The sequence below is a fragment of the Montipora capricornis genome, chromosome 10, assembly GCF_036669925.1.
Source record: "Montipora capricornis isolate CH-2021 chromosome 10, ASM3666992v2, whole genome shotgun sequence".
Classification (NCBI taxonomy): Eukaryota; Metazoa; Cnidaria; class Anthozoa; order Scleractinia; family Acroporidae; genus Montipora; species Montipora capricornis.
The window spans coordinates 36,494,762-36,512,261 of NC_090892.1; the positions used below are offsets into that span (position 1 = coordinate 36,494,762).

At 39.2% G+C, this 17,500-nt stretch overlaps 1 protein-coding gene and 1 pseudogene across 1 annotated transcript in view; one reads left to right on the top strand and one right to left on the bottom strand.

The window, feature by feature from the left end:
* Positions 1-17,500, bottom strand: part of LOC138020755 (uncharacterized) — a 90,883-nt pseudogene that overhangs the window by 29,559 nt on the left and 43,824 nt on the right.
* The window catches only part of LOC138018715 (uncharacterized), a 66,588-nt gene that overhangs the window by 19,469 nt on the left and 29,619 nt on the right, over positions 1-17,500 (top strand). Inside the window, exons 2-9 of the mRNA XM_068865399.1 lie at positions 1-19; positions 7,858-8,312; positions 9,252-9,278; positions 9,432-9,683; positions 10,679-10,975; positions 12,312-12,608; positions 14,444-14,755; positions 16,689-16,805. The exon at positions 1-19 is cut by the window's left edge and continues 24 nt beyond it. Of these exons, the coding sequence (XP_068721500.1) occupies positions 1-19; positions 7,858-8,312; positions 9,252-9,278; positions 9,432-9,683; positions 10,679-10,975; positions 12,312-12,608; positions 14,444-14,755; positions 16,689-16,805 (1,776 nt within the window). The remainder of the gene's footprint in view (positions 20-7,857; positions 8,313-9,251; positions 9,279-9,431; positions 9,684-10,678; positions 10,976-12,311; positions 12,609-14,443; positions 14,756-16,688; positions 16,806-17,500) is intronic.

The following is a 17,500-nucleotide window of genomic DNA, read 5'->3' on the forward strand; positions in this document are numbered from 1 at the left end:
CAAGTCGCACCTCGGAAGGGTACGTATTCTCTTGTAGTTTATTGTCACGCAATAATAATCATAATAATAATAATAATAATAATAATAATAATAATAATAATATATGATGATGATGATGATGATAATGATGATGATAATCATAATAATCTAAAGACATCAGGGTAAAGTATTTGCAGTTAAAATAGCGATACTAATTTTTAACGAAGGCGACATTTATTTACTCAAGCTTAAGGAACCGCAATTTGGAAGAAGACAAAGACTTGACTGTTTAGAAAGCACGGCGGGACCTCCAATGAAAATCACTTTGGTGTCAGAGAGGAATTTAAACCCAGCGCAACCGAAACACAAGACCGCGCCTCCTCTCCTTATCTTAACCTTAGACCTCTCGAATGTCAACCCACGGTCCAATTAGACCCGACTCTCTCGGACTGTTGGAGGCTATCGGCGTAGTGAAGGCCTATTTTAAAAATAAGTGGGGCCAAAAAATTGCTCCTTTGACCTCTCCTGTGATACTTAAAATATCTTTCATAGAACAAGCTCTCTTTGAAAAGAATTATTTCAGATTGGCATGACATTTGATGGTACTGCCGTTTCATCTTTACTTACACGAAGCGTATTTTATATGTGAATTTTAGATCGACTTTAAAATATTAGAAGTTAAAAAGCAATAAATTCAATATGAATACTGACCACATTTTAATGTGGTTGGAGCTATATCAGCACCAACTCTGAAAGAAGAATCAGATATAATCAAACCAAGAGTTAATCAATCAGTAATTTCTGGTCGCGGTCAATTTGAAAATTCTCAACTTCGCAAGAAATATAAATTACCCGAAATTTTCCATTCCTTTTGACATTTTATTCTGGTGAGGAAACTAACGAGTGATTCATTTAATCTCATTTGGGCAAACCCTCATTTGCCATTGGCCCTCTTGAGATCAGACCATTTCAGCAAACTGGTTCCATATACACCTTTACAACGGCAATTTTGGGTATATGCAATTGGATCACAAACCACATCTTTAAAAATTAAAAAACTACAACAAAATCGGGGTTATTACTGCGATTTTTGTAACTCTCCCGAATCTCACCTTCAAACTGTGTTTTGGCTTCCATCAACCAAATTTCTGAACATAGCCTGGAAGACAGACTCCGCCTCCGGAAAGTGAATTGGAGATTTTGTTTAGTTTACAACTCGAATAACATTATGATACTTTTTAGAGATTCTTCAGCAAAATTTTGTCGCTCTCCATCGGCGTCGAATGTACCGTGGGAAACAAAGATGCTGATTGGTAGGCTATGACGCGGTTCAATTGATTTCGGCATCTGTGGTTCCGGGTCAACGCTCAAAACGCAGTTTGGCCCTTGGCGCTTGAAGATGAGATTCCGGAGAATTATGAAAATCGCAATAAGCAGAATCAGGCTCTGACTTGATGAGTTAGTTCAGATGGTTTACGTCGCACATCCGGTTCGGGAAAAATCAACTCTGGCAAAAATTCAGGGAATGCATCGAAACCTTTCACTTTCCTCTTGACCACAGAACTGAAATCCGGTTGCTTCTGTAAGCAAAGGATCACAGTTTACGTCATTAAGTTATCCCTACGTTTATTCTGTGCACTTGCATAATGAACAATAATTAACGACATTGTTGTTGCACAGCCGCATAAAGCGACCTGATATTTTCTGTATAACCCAAACAGAGGAACCAAGATATCCATCATGTTTCTATCATGGTTTCACCTGAACCCTTCCACACGCCCACATGCCCAGATGTCCACTCGTCCACATATACACAGTCCGACACAAACACATCTCACACAGGTCCTAATATCCAAAGCTCCTCAGGTCCACATGCCTACATGTCCACAACATGTGTTGTGCATACATCTGTAGGTCCGCAGGGCCACATGTCCACAGGTACATGTGCACATGCCAACGAATAGGTACCCCTCTCTACAGACCCACACATCCCCATCTCCTAAGGTCCACATGCTTACATGTCCACACTTCCTCAGGTCCACATGCTCACATGTCTACACTTCTTCAGGTCCCCAAACTCACATGTCCACACTTCCAAAGGTCCACATGTCGACACTTCCAAAAGGTCCACGTGCCCACATGTCCACACTTCCAAAGCTCCACATGCCCAATTGTCCACAACTCCAAAGGTCCACATGTCCACACTTCCAAAGCTCCACATGCCCAATTGTCCACAACTCCAAAGGTCCACATGTCCACACTTCCAAAGCTCCACATGCCCATTTGTCCACACTTCCAAAGGTCCAAAGTTCCAGAGCATGTATTTTCCGCACATCCGTAGGCCAGACATCCACATCTCCACAAGCCCACACGTCACTTGAACATAAGTCAATAGACAAGTTCACGCTCTTGATTGCATCATGGGTAATCAGGACAAAATGGCGGGAAATTCAAAGGTTTGTATGGAAATGCAAAGCAGACTATGCTGTACATGACTCTACTTTACAGACTTTCGCCTTCATAAACCAAAATAAAAAGTTCATGTTCACAACTGAGATCGATGAACTAGACTTGGTATCCGTTCTTTGGAATTCCTAAATATTGCTTTTTTTTTTTATCTCCATACATTCTCTGTAATTTTGTGTCTGTGGAATCACAGGAAATATATGGGAGAAACTCTTAATAATAATAATAATAATAATAATAATAATAATAATATATTTATAAAGCGCTAGAATCCTTAAAGTTTAAAAGCGCGTAACAAGAGCAATACAGTATATAAGACTAAAACAAAAATGGCTAAAGTTATATAAAAACGGACACTGAGGACTTTTCTTAATGTCAGGCGGCAGAGTATTCCAAGGTGTGGGGGCTGCCGGAGAGAAAGATCTTGCACCGTATGATCTCAAATTAAAATGCGGAATATAAAGAAGATTCTTTGATGATGAACCTAGCTGACGAGATGGAATGTAAGGTATAAGTAGATCGCAAATGTTCGAAGGTGCCAGATTGTTAAGAGTCTTCTACGTGATGAGTAAAATTTTAAACATGATACGATAATGAATCGGAAGGCAATGAAGATTTAACAAAATAGGCGTAATGTGTTCATGTTTTCTCGAAAGAGTAATGAGACGAGCAGCAGCGTTCTGGAGGTGCTGTAACTTTTTTATTTGGTAATTGGGAAGGCTATAGAGTACATAGAGTAAACAATTGCAATGATCCAATTTTGAAGATATAAATTCGTTAACAAGTGTTTCAGTAGTGGTTGATGACAGATATTTTCTTATATAGCTGATGTTACGGAGATTTTAAAAGGATGATTTGCAAATACTTGCAACATGATCGTTGAAATGAAAGTGATTGTCAAAAATGACACCAATATTTCTAGCTATCTGTACAGAGCGGATAGTCTCATTGACAACAGAGATTTCTTGAAGGACTGGTCTAGGTAGATGATTAGCAGAGATAACAAGTAGTTTAGTCTTATCCTTGTTCAGTTTAAGACGGTTAACCAGCATCCAGTGATCAATCTCATGTACACAACACTCAATGTTAGACACAGCTAAAGCCCTTTCCCCAGGTATAGTTGGCTGAAAGGACAAGTAAAGTTGAGAATCATCAGCATAAAAATGGTAACTCAAGTTCAATTTCTTAACCATGTCGGAAAGCGGAGAAGTATAAAGAAGGTACAAAATGGGTCCCAAAACTGAACCTTGTGGAACACCACAATGAAGAGCATGTCTCAAGGAAGCCCCACCTTCAACGGACACATACTGCATGCGCCTGGACAGATAAGATTGAAACCATAATAACTGTTTGCCACTGACTCCAAAGCGCTCTTGAGGACGAGAAAGAGGAATATCGTAATCAACCCTATCGAAAGCTGCGGAGAGGTCCAGAAGTAATAAAATAACTGTTCTACGGTTTATCAATGGCTGTGACGATGTCGTTATGCACACGAATAAGAGCCGTTTCTGTGCTGTGATACTGTTTATAGGAAGACTGAAATGTGTCGTACAGATTATTATTGTTAATGTAGGAAATCAGTTGGTTAGCAACAGACTTCTCAATTGCTTTGCTGATAAAGGTAAGATTAGAAACAGGGCCATGGTTGGAAAACTGCGTATGATCCAAGGAAGGCTTCTTAAGGAGAGGGCGTAACTTAGCAACTTTTAATTTGGCCAGATTGTAGCGAAGTATCAATAACAATGGAGATAAATGGTAGCAGTGTGTCCAGAGCGTTTCATGTGACGTAGCCAGGAAGAGGGTCAAGATCGCGCCATTTGGAAGATAATTTCACTACACATTTGTGGACTTCGTCAACGATTACCGTGTTAAACTCATCAAACGTATAAGGACAGACCCGGTTGACATTTTGAACTGGGTGGATAGGAGCTGCAGCATCTAGGTCGACCCGTATTTTAGCTATCTTATTGGAAAAGAAATGAACAAACTTATTTAAGAGTTCCGAGGGCGAGTTACAGGGTGGATATGGTGTAGAACACTTTCTATGTAACAGATTGTCAATTGTCTTAAAAAGAAACTTGTAATCCGATTAGTTATCATTGATTAGTGAAGTGTAATAAGATTTCTTTGAAGAACAAATTAAGTTGTTGACAGTACGGCATTGATCAATAAACAACTGGCGATTCACTGGAGGTTTGGTCCTTCGCCATCGCCGTACCAATCTCCTGCGATGTTTTTTCAAGTTGTTAATTTCCATGGAATACCGAGGTGCAGCAAGACGCAGAGTAACAGTTTTTGTTTTAACAGGAGCATGGATGTCAAGAATAGAGCTTACTTGCTACATTAGCCATTCTCTCCAAATTTTCAAAATTTAAAAGACATTTGCGGAACAGAGGTTAATCACGCAATTTGATAGAAAAATTACTATCAGACATCAAATTCACAAGGAAGGGCTCAGTGCTTAAAGGAAATACCAAGACACAAAAAGGTATTTTACCTTTTGTGACATAATACAGGCCGTCAGTGTCAAACCTAGAAGAAGCTTTACTCAGAAAATGACATTTAATACAGAATCAACCCCTACTTCGCCAAATTTAAACCACCTAACATTTCATACAAAAAGGAGAATCCTTTAAGGATCTGCTCATTAGAGCAAAGCTATAAAAGGTTCTATATTCGTGTTCACACAGGAAGGGAATCAGTGTGGTGTGTCACCCCTTGCATTTCTTAACAAGGTATCACACCAAATCACAAAACTCCACCATGAAAACCACATTGACGACATGACCAAAAACACCTTGCCCTCCAAGAATACCAGAGTTCTACAGTCTAACAGAAATTCACAAACCAACTCTTGCAGGAAGGCCAATCGTCTCGGGTTATGATAGACCAACAGAAAGAATTTCGTCTTTTGTTGACACATTGCTTCAACCAATATCTAAGTCACAAAAGTCATACGTTAAAGACACAACTGATTTTATAAACTTTATTGAAATCACAAAGGTCAAAAACTGCACATTCCTTGTATCGATGGATGTCACAAGCCTCTACACAAATATACCACAAAACGAGGGGATTGACACAGTATGCAAAGCATACAACAATTTTTACAAAAAGACAGCCCTCCCATACCGACACACTAACTTCGAGAAATACTTAGGCTAATTCTCAAAGAAAATTCTTTCCGATTAAATGGAAAGCATTCTCTTCATATTCACGGGACGGCTATGGGAATGAAAATAGCTGTTTCCTTTGATAACGTATTCATAGCAGAGACCGAAACCCTAAGCAAAACAGCTTTTACTCCTACAGTTTGGAAACGCTACATTGACGACATCTTTTCCCTATGGGACCTAAGTGAGCCCGGCATTGAGACTTTCATTGAACAAGCAAATTCACATCACTCAATTATAGAATTCAGGGCCGATATCTCTTACACTGAGACTGTGTTCCTAGATACGATTGTATGCAAAGGCAACAAATTCAAGGAACAGTCGATCCTTGATATCAAGACACATTTTAAGCCAACTTAAACCTTCCACTACACACATTTTACCTCGTGTCACCAACCAAGTGTTAAAAATGGATTCTTGAAGGGCGGGTTCCTAACAACAAATTCCTGAGAGTCTACTTTCAAAGAAAGCATTCCAAATATCAATAAACACTTGCTGGACAGAGGCTACCCACGCAATGTAATAGAGAAAATCCTATCAGGAATATAATTTACAGGAAGCGCTACAGCGCTTAAACAGAACAACAAAAAATGAAAGAAATCTTGCCTTTTGCAACACAGTATCAACAATCAATATCTAACTTAAAAGAAGCCTTCCTCAAATAATGGCACCTAAAACAAAATCAACCGTTACTTCGTCAGATATTCAAGCAACCACCTATCCTTTTATCGGCTAAGAAAGGGAAATCCTTAAAGGATCTGCTCGTCAGAGCAAAAATATTCATATAAGAGTTTTCTGTCACAAAAATAAACAGGTCTGTTGAAAGCGTGCTTGAGTTTCAACAAAATGAGCCCCAAAATCGGCAAAAAAATTGTGACGCTGATGAATAATAAAGTAGCCGCTATTCCCAAAACGATCGAATTACCTGGTGATAAATAACCTCGTCCTGGAGAGTAAATTTTGACTTTGCAGAAACAATGGTCAACCTCAAGAGTTGGGCGATTGTGATCTTTGTGTTGAATTCGCACATTTCTTGTCAAGGTTTCTAACATTTGAAAGAAAAAGAAAACCTACAAAAACAAAAACCCGGTATCTTTCTATCATTTGACACAGATGCTTCACTGTTTCGCGAGTAAACACGTGCACGCCGCGGTAACGTGATCACGGCGCCCGCTGAATTCGATGTCACTTTCGATTTTGCGATTTAATCGGTGCATCCAAAAGTACAATAACAAAATTGCAAAAATCTCCCAAAATGTTTTCCGCTGATGGTAACTTTTTATATTCGTGGTTCAAAATTAATGTTGTTTTCATATCGTAAATTTTGTTACTGATGGCAAAATATTTTATTCTCGATCGACCGTCCTGAAAACTTCCTAATGCTCTTCCTAAAAACTGTGTCAATATTTATTTACTTTTGCATCAATATTTGTTTTGCATAAAGCAAGCTAACCAAATCTGTACCTTGCTTGGTTCGCATTTGTTAGCGTTAAAATAGAATTGTCGGTCCTATGCTTTTATTACGAAGTGGTATACTTTTTAGGTCGCCCGTCCAGATACTAACCCCACCGGACAGGGTTTAATTCAGTGAACGTTTGTATTACAAAGATGCCAGATGCTTGTGGTGAAAAGAAGTTGTGAGGGAACTTGAAAATGATCAACATGTCAGCCCAGAAGCCAATGTTTCTCGATTCCCTTTTATTTTCTTCAATCTTTCAGCGTTCAGTACTTTGCTAGTAACCACATGTCTTCTCAGGGGGCTATTTATCCAAGACTTCTACCATGGCACTACAATATACAATACCAAAACAACATCGTATACTGTTAGAGCTACATATTACGCAACGACAACTTGAATCTCCTGGAAGACAAAACGCAGCTCAGTTGACAATATGAAATAAAGCGCTGTGTTACTTCAGTACCATACGTAAGCAATGCGTGTCTATTTTTTCTAAAGATGACAGGAATTTCTTCTTTCTGACAAATGATTAATAGGCCGGTAGCCAAGATTTTTAACCTCAGAAAAGGATTTGTTTTGTCGTATGAACGTGTGAGCCAAAGGGCCTCTGCTGGTACGACTTCTGGGTGACCCCTTAAATGGTCTTAATGATCCCCGACTTGAAAAAAATTGCCTGGAACGCTGCAGTTTAATACCACCCAACTCAGTCCCTTCATACCGCAGGCAACCCAGTGAACGCTCTTGGAGCGTCTAGTTATTTTCATTTTTTTCTCTTTTCAGATGGCTGGCCACAGGCAGGGCGAATGGGATTGTCTGTAAAGCATATGACGTGCTATTTCCTGACGGTTACTGTAAGCAAATCCTTGGTAACTCACCAGTGTTTGGAAAAATGGAAGATTTCCGGAACAATCACGAAATAATGCGGAGTTTTAACGATCTGAAATCATCTTTACAGCAACTTTTTGAAGTGCGCGAAAGCTGTCTTGCAGCGGTCGATGATATGTATTGTCATAACTACTTTCCACGATGTTACATTTCTTCCTCGCCTCAGCCAGTTTGCAGAGAAGCATGCGAGGAAAAGTTCTTAAAAGTGTGTGATCAAGAAATCAAAGCGGTGAAAGATTTTAATAGAAAAAAGCCTTTCTCATTGCGTTTAAACTTTGAAATCATAAACTGTACAACTCTACCATATCGGAATCCAACAGGCAACTGCTACTATCCTGATGTGATACAAGGTTACTACGTTCCAAAGGTTTTTCTTTTTCTTTCACATAATCCAGAGGGAGTAGAGTGGAACAGATGCGTACATACATACATACATACATACATACATACATACATACATACATACATACATACATACATACATACATACATACATACATACATACATACATACATACATACATACATACATACATACATACATAATTGACCGCTCCCCATAGGGGCTTTTCAGGGCCAATGAAACACAACGAAACGACAACTGTTAAGAATCCCAACTGGCTGGAGGCAAACCAGTTGGCTATTTACAAGTGCGGCTGGGAAGTTGAACCAGGGACTACCAGGATCAAATTCAACGAGCGGTCAGAGCGGGTCTTGAACCCGGGATCTCCGGATCTCAAGGCAAGCGGCCTAACCACTGGGCCACACTGCCTCCAATGAAGAACTGCTCTGCTCCACAAGCGTATTTCTTGCTTTCGCTTGGGCAAACTTTATTTACCTCAACGCGTTTCACCAGTAGGCAATGACTCGAAAGATGTACTTCGCTTATCTCGTTGAGGAATTGTCGTTTTCTACGACGATTTATAATGAGTACAGCTTGTCTTACTAGGTATTCTCATCTAAGCCAATCAATGTGCAATGAGCTCAATTACTTCAGAATACTAGTTGTTCTCTCCTGGAATGAGGACCAGCCTTCATTCAGTGATCTTTGCCCAAGCTATTTGAAACCCCCCAGGGCCACAGGGATATCCTTTTATGGGCAACTCTCCGCGGGAACATTGTTTTCCTTTGATTAAGAGATTTCGTTACAACGAGAGTTGAAATTTCTTTCTCTATTAACTTTGCGCATTAACCATCACAAGATGCTGTTGAGAAGGTAACAAGTATTATTTTTTTCACTTACCACCACAATTATTATTTGATGACTTTTATCTTTATGTCTTATTTAGAACAACTAAACATCCTAGAGAGTAAAGGTATGTCTGATTTAAATTGTATTCTCGTCTAGTGCAAAACCTTATACCAAACTATAAATATTTCCAACTTACGAAACGAAATCATCCCTCAATCGCGTTTATATGACCGTGACAAAAAATTATAATTGTAATTGGAGATTGATTCTTTGTTAGAATGTTTCTATGGAGATGGGCGTGGTTACCATGGGAACAAAAGCACAACAGTTTCCGGATACAAATGTCAGTCATGGAATGCCACAACTCCTCGGGAACACAACATCACGGAATCGATTTATAAGGAAATCACAAATTGCACCGATTTTTGCCGTAATCCGGGGGGGTTCGGCTTGAATGGGCCCTGGTGTTTTACCACGAATGAGACCGTGCAATGGGAGTACTGCGGCGTGCCTAGATGCGCCGAAGAAGGTTAGTACCTTCAGGAACTCATAACTTGAAAGTTGCAAATCACATATTCCTCCTCTAAATTCGTTTCCTCGCACCATTTATATTAAAAACGACCCCTCTGGCCAAGATTTGTAAAATTAGCCAATCAACGTGCGTATCTCCAATCCCGTCATATGCAAACATGATACGGGACAAAAAGGTTTCACCTTTAAGTTGACTGGAAGCTAAGAGAATGGTTAGGAAGTATAAAAGTGTTCTTAAAAGTAAGGCATATGAGACCTGTTAGTGAAGAATTCGTTAGAATAACTGAAAAAGGAAGGCAACATTCGCTCAACACGTACCAAAGGAAAGTCCTGTTTCATCATACCAGTCACCATTCCTTTTCACAGGACTTTCGTAAATTGGATTGCTATGACCGTTATAGTAAAATGAGGCTTACGACACTAACAATGAAGTCGAAATTTTCAATACCGCACTCGGTAAAGCCTCGCGCGGTATTGAAATTTCTCGTTCATTGTTAGTGAACGTGTGCAGGTAAATCCCGACAATTCACTCGCTGAGTGCGTTAAGCTGTAACTACACGATTATGGAAATGTCCGCGTGTGTAATGTACATAACCCGAATCACACAGGTCACATTGAAAACTATGAACAACACACTGCTGATTTACAATTGGTGGCTGTTTAGTGCACGAAATGCTTTTCATGGAAGCTTTAAAGCCAAATCTCAATGTGCAATCAGACTCCATTCCTGCGAAAGTATTTTTATAATCTTTGCACCTTTGTTAATACTCTTCGCCAAAAATCGATTTAAATACTGTAATTTGCATTACCAGATACAAATTTTCCTTGATAATGGAGTCATGACTACTCCGAAACGTTGGATTTTATCTTTTCTTATCGTTCGTTTTTACAGTTTTATGCTTAAAGAAATCTCTTTTAATACGAATGTCTACAGCTATGGCTATTATTATTTATTCATTTAACCAACTTTCGTCGATCTTCTCATTCCATCAGCGCCATCAAGTCCACCTTCTGATTTTCGCGGTCACAACTTGAGCTCAACAAGCATTCAGGTTAACTGGGAAGATATTCCAAAGTCGTCAGTGAATGGAATACTCCTTGGGTTTCACGTGGCTTGCAATCTAGTCAACTGCTCAGAAGGACAAGTCATGGATTTGCCACGTGAGAATCATAGCTGTGTGTTCAGAGGGCTTGAAAAATACAAGAATTATAGCTGCTGTCTAAGGGCCTATAACAACTTTGGAAACGGTTCGTGGAGTGAAGAACTCGTCATTTCAACTGACGAAGACGGTATGATGAATGGTTGACTGATGATGACTTGCTGATGCACTACAGCCAAATGACCGAGCCACGGACTTAAACTGACTGACTAGGCTGAATAGCTGACTGGTTGACTGGTTGTCTGGCGGACTGACTCTTTGACTCACTGACTCACTGACTGCGTAATCGTTACCGTATTCTGTGGTTTATCTCTTGGAACAAATGACGGTTTCTATCTGATTGACAAACAACGTTCAACGTTCAACGTTCGTGGTTTCAAATCCCACCCTGATCAGAGTGTTTCTCTGTCCTTGTGTGGGCTGGGCCCAATTCCAATACTGGGGTTGATCTCTGTTGGAATAATTGGATATAAAAAACTTCACAGTAGAGTTAGGCCTCACTCGAACTTGTAATCATTAACGTTAAATTAGTTGATCTCTATTGGAGTCACTGATATTAACATCAATTTAGAAGCGTTTCAGTCAACACAATTGCACAGAGCAAGCCTGCTTTTTGTTAGGCTGCTGCACAAATGCTAAAGTTGCTCATTTAACTTTTACAATCCCTTGCTATTTGAAACATTCCGTATCCACAAATGATCATCAGAGGTGGAAATTAAGTAAAGATTAGGTTTACGTATGGTGATTCCCTAGAAATAGAACTTGTCATAGATTTCCGATGAAACGTCGTACTTTGTAACATGTCAAGGAGATGATAAATTTTAATAAAAACGGGGGTTACCATGCTCGTTTCCATGTTACGACGCTGACGAATACGGCTATTTAAGCCACTTTGAGAATTGCCGTGCGCATCCCCAATGTTGGATAAATTTAGCTCAATTTTATAATCAATAATATAACGCAGAGCCTGGTGTATTTCTGAGGATAATTCAAGTACGTACCTGAAAAATGTATTTAAATGCCTTTGTGAGTACTTAACACTCCAAAAACGATACGTTAACTTGAGTGAGATCTGTTCGAGTCGTAATGGCTCCTTCCGTACAATTTTACGAAATTGCCAAAAAAATGGCCATAGATTTTTGCTGATTTTTTTACTACTCTACGAAGCCACCGTTCTCAGCAAAAAATATAAAATAACAAATGGGGTCACCGCATCCGTTCAGGAGAAAATAGCATTCCTTGACAGATTAAGCCCGCCAATGAAAATCCGCCGACGTGCACGAGCAAATGCACGTGTCAATGGCGCAAGAAATAATCAAAATTATGCACAGTAGGGTTGCGGAATGCAAAACCAGGGAATCACCTCAAGTCATCCTTCATGATCTGTGATTCCATCCTTCGGCAGTCGAGGCAGTGAATACATACAATAAGCTGGTTTCAACATTATTTACTCTTGTCTTTTATAGTCCCCGGTGCTCCACCTGAAAGTTTGAAGGCGTGGAATCAAAGCTCAACCAGTTTATATGCAGAGTGGAGCCCAATCCCTTTCGGCGAACGTAATGGAAGAATACTGGGCTACATAGTTGAAATAAAATCTGCGGAAGAGAAAGGAGGGAGAGGTGAGATGAAGAACTTCACAAGGTCGAGAAACGTCATATTCACCGGGCTTAAGAAATACCACAAGTATGTGGTCAAAGTTCGCGGCCACACTCAGCGTGGAAAGGGGCCAGTAAAAGATGTAACTGTTCAAACAGACGAAGATGGTAACTATGTGGACTTTTTACTTTGAAAACAAAATATTACCTGCCTTTTTTTTTTTCAGAGAGCTTTACCGCTTTTCATTGAAGTGAAGGATGCCAACCCATATAGAGAGGATATTACACGGTGGAGAGAAGATTTAAATTTTATGTTTGAGTGGCAAGAACAACATCTATCGCCATGACCATCAATCCTTTTCTCCAAATGAAGCTCTTACCTCGCGTGAACTTAAATGTCGTTACAGATATTCAAGCAAAGAGAACAATTTCAGACATTTCATTTTAACACTGAGTTACACTTCGCATGCGATATTAGTGCTACTGCTTGCTATGCAGTATCGCGCAATTGTTCACTTAAATTTGTTTACTTAACAATTCGCCAACCATTACGAAAATAATAGGGTGGCAGGATGGTAGTAAGGGGAAAGTCAAATCCATTTCTAATCCTTGCACACTCACACTCGCGCTCAACGCGCACACACTCACACATAGAAATGAATAAACACTAGGGCTAGTAAGGATGCGTACATAATTTCAGTGAGGTTGTAAATGTTTGAGCAATGAAAATGTAAAAGACTAGGTGATGACATCACATGTGCAGGTAAAGAGTCCCAGTCACTAATATAACGATTAAAGAAAGAAAATTTTAAAATAATTAGTGCGGACAGGTTTTCCCCTAATTTTGTAATCATGGTTAGATCTTGTTACTTAGAATGTGATTTTGCCACAACAGTTCACAATCTTTCTCGTTTAGTATAGGTAATCGCATGGGGCCGAGTAAAATTAAGGATTAATATCACGCGTGTTTTCAGAAGTTGCTGAAATTGCCCGAGTCGCGCAGCGACGAGGGCAATTTCAGCAACTTCTGAAAACACAAGTGATATTAATCCTTAATTTTACGAGGACCCATTGCGATTACTTGTTAATAACAAAGAGGGCAAAATTTTCTTAACACTGTTGAGGCACCTCGAAAAACAGACAGCTAAGCGGAGTTAAAACACTCGTTCGCTCGGAAGCAAAACAACTAACAAACAGACAAGCAAGTCAACTTGTTCTTTGCGTCCAAAACGAGTATAGATGATTGTTATTTACATCCACTTGAGAGGAAAATACGAGTTTCATTCGTGAACAACTGTAACAACGATTAAACCAAATGTTAAGCTTCAATTTATTTTATTCACCTGCGCTGTAGAGGTTTTTACCACTTGCAAATACGCATCCGTAAACATAGCAAACGGTTTGTCCAAAGAAATCCACCAAATTTGAGCTACTTGTTCCTCCCGTCAATGGCAAATTGTTCTGTGACCTTTTTTGTTGAGCTGCAAGATGTCGTGGTAAACTAAAAGCCCTTGACGAAAGGAATCATTTTGTTTTTCAACCACACAATCCCGCTACGCCGGGCGCCATGTAAGTCGATCCAAGTTTTAAGCTTTTCATGAAAAAAATCTTTTGCCCTTCTTCTTGTCACTCGAAAATTCAAATTCCAGATCATCTTTTAAAGCTAGTTCTTAATCTTTATGCCTTTTCGGCGAATGCAGCGCGAATTAAAAGACAAACTTCGATGAAGACGAAGTTGTTTTGCTCAAACAGAAGAAACCAACAGACCAACTGAATGTGGAAGACGTACGTTCAGCCAATCAGGAGCGAGAATTTTTGGCGCTCGACCAATCGTGAGCGAGTAATTTTGCCCTCTTCTCAAGCAAAATTAAGAAAAAATACCCTCTTCATTGACCAATCAGCATTCAGTAATTTTGCCCTCTTTGTTATTAAGTGATGTAAGCATGGTTTTTGTATTATTCAAGTGTACGCAAATACTTACTGCACGCCTATCCTTTCCCTAGTTCCAGACCACCCTCCCTTAGACATATCAGCAACTACTACAGAATCTGCGGTACTACTCGAATGGAACCCAGTGCCCCCGGAATACACCAATGGGAAGGTGCTTGGTTACAAAGTGCTGTACGGTGACGTAAACGGCACAACGCGTGAGAAAAGTACTGTTTCCACAAGGAAAACCTTTCAAAATATCGAAGGATTAACAGCCCACACGAACTATAGTTTTCAAATACTTGCGTTCACTGCAAAGGGTGATGGCGCAGCGAGTGCGCCATATTATGTGAAAACTCCCGCAGGTAAAGAAAACTTTTATTTAAGCTAATTAGTGTTTTCCTTGCGTTCGTACTGGCTACGAATCACTGAAGTGCGGATTCCAGCGGCAGATTGGCATTTTGATAAAGAGCGAGTTTGCTCGGCATGGTTGCAGATGACATATGTGTTCCTTTCGCATGCCTGACACCAATAAAATCTTTTGATTCTAAGAATGTATGACTCTTTCTTCGCGAAAAAGTGGAGAAATCTTTCGAGTTGCTAGTCGGGATATCTCCGTTCTTGCATCCAATAGTAGTAATGATTATATTAAAGCTTGTCTTAATACAGGAACATTAGTTGTGGGCACAACACAATCAATTTTTGTTGTTTGCGATTGCTCCCGATTATGCTGGGCACTCGCCTCCCACCAATGTGACCTGGGTTCGATTCCCAGGCTTTTCTTCATGCTAATAATGCTAAATGTAGGGACCGAGCTTCTGGAGGGGAACTGGAAACTATACATTTCAAAGGTCTTTTTTGTCAAAATCTAGCCGTACAACCAGGGTTAAAATTTTGGGAATTAGTAAACAATATGAAGACAAGACCTTCAACATTTTTTTTAAAAAGATCTATCAGACAGTTTTTCAGTTATTATTAAAATAGACAAAAATCAAAATTTTTGCCATTTGCGAGAAACCTGTCTGACAGATTTAACTATTCATTTCGTTTATTTTGTTAAGGAAATCCTGAAATTTTAAGGTGGAGTCGTACAGCTACAACTGTAGTTTTCGAGAAAAAGGCCTTTGAAATGTCTGGCTTCCAGTCCCCCATTCAGGAGCTCGGTCACTATATTTAGCATCTTCCCCTGATTTGCAGTTATTTGTTGAGTAAAATTACATTTGACATCAATTGTAGTGAGTGACTAACACTTCAGAAGAGACATTCCGTTGCTTTAATTTCAAAGATTTCAAAATCTTGATCTTTTTCTTCGGAAAATTGTAGTTAGCCACCTTAAATAAAGTTCGTGATCCCTTATGATTATTCAACACAAAAAGACCTACGTGGTGAAGTAAATTAATTTGAAACCACGTGAGTCTTCTAAAGTTCGATAGCATTAATGTTTTATTTTTCTGAATATTTATAAACAACGGAAGCCTAATTCTTTGGTAAAAAATAGGCATACTGATAAAATCTCGAAGTGGATGTTTCCAAATTTTAGCATCTGTTGAAAACTGTTTGAGCACTTCTTTTTGTTTGCTATTTGCGGTTTCCATTGTCCCACGATTAAAACTTTTCAACCTATTAATATTTTTTCACACTTAATTCATCCAAAACACATTGAATTTTTTCATCGTTGCGTGTTGATGAGAAATTTCCAACTTATATGATTTTATTATTACTTGGATTGCTGTCGTCCTTATTGTTTTACAACAAAAACGGGCATCTTTCTCTTCCAGGTGCACCCCCTCCACTGCTCAATGAGATTTACAAAGATTCAACGGGTAAGGAGTTCTGTATCAACTCGAAAACAAGCCCCCATTCAGGGGTGATTGACCAAAAGTCATTAACCCCCTCCGTCCAAAAAAAGTCTGAGCTAACACTTGCAAAATTAGCAGCGCAACAAATATTATCAAAAAAGAGACAACATTTTCAAGATCGCAAAACATGTTTCGACACAACTTTGTCTTCTTCAGTTACAGCAAGTTATACAGTTTGAGTTTGAATTTGAATAAACCACCGTTAATTCAAATTGTTAAAAGTACTCTCAAACGGAATTCTTTGACGTGTTTTGTAACGCTAAAATGTAACCTTACGTATTTTATAACGATGGTATTCAGACTGTATATATTAACTTGCTGCAACTGAAGATGATATGTCGAAACATGTTTTGCAAAGTTGAAAATGTTGTGTCCTTTTGAGAATCCTGATACTGAGCAAGTATTATCTTATTGTCGATCCCAACTTGGTTGAATAGCATTTCTTTTCAATTTTTCTTAGGAGCAATCACAGCTGCAGTGTTGTCCAGTATAGCAGTTCTCGCAGGTGTTTTCCTTACTATTTGGTACATCAGAAAGAAAAGGAGACGAGCTGAAAGAGAAAATAACGATGGAAATGGTGAGCCACATAGAGCGGTTTTCAATTGAGTGTCGAAAGTAATTAGTGAATTTCTTTGATTTATGATTACTTCACTCATTCATTGGTTCAAAGTTCTCGCGCCACTTTTTCAAGCAATCAGAAGTGGAACCAAAACCAATCGTGGCTCGCGAATGCACATTTAACAGCGTTTTGTGTCGGCTACGTGTAAGTACGTCGATTTTGTGATTGGTTTACTGGATTGTCTCCGTCCTTTTTGATTGGCCAAAGTAAATACTTTGGTTTTGGTTTTACGACACTCGATTCAAACTCACTCTAATAGGAATGTTAATTCAATAAAACGCTTTACCTTAAAGTGCTACTATGATGAAAAAAACCAGTTCCTTTTATTTTCACATTTTGAAAGTGCTTAACCCCTGACTGGCAAAATTTTCACCTTTCATTTTCATCCGAAAGATGTTTACTTTGAGTGTAACTTTTGGATTTCACCTTCCGCCGTTATTCACGTCAGTTAAAGACTGACCGATTGAACCTCAAAGGGTTGAATCGAGGGAAAAGTGACTGAATGGCTTAAATTTCCAGCTTGTAAATGCAGCTTATTATATATGCAAGACACGAGTTTAAAAGTCTGAGGCCCGTTTCAAACGTCGAACTTTACATGAGCCGAATCTAATGCAAATGAGCGAAAACAATAGATTTTTTTCTCATTTGCATTA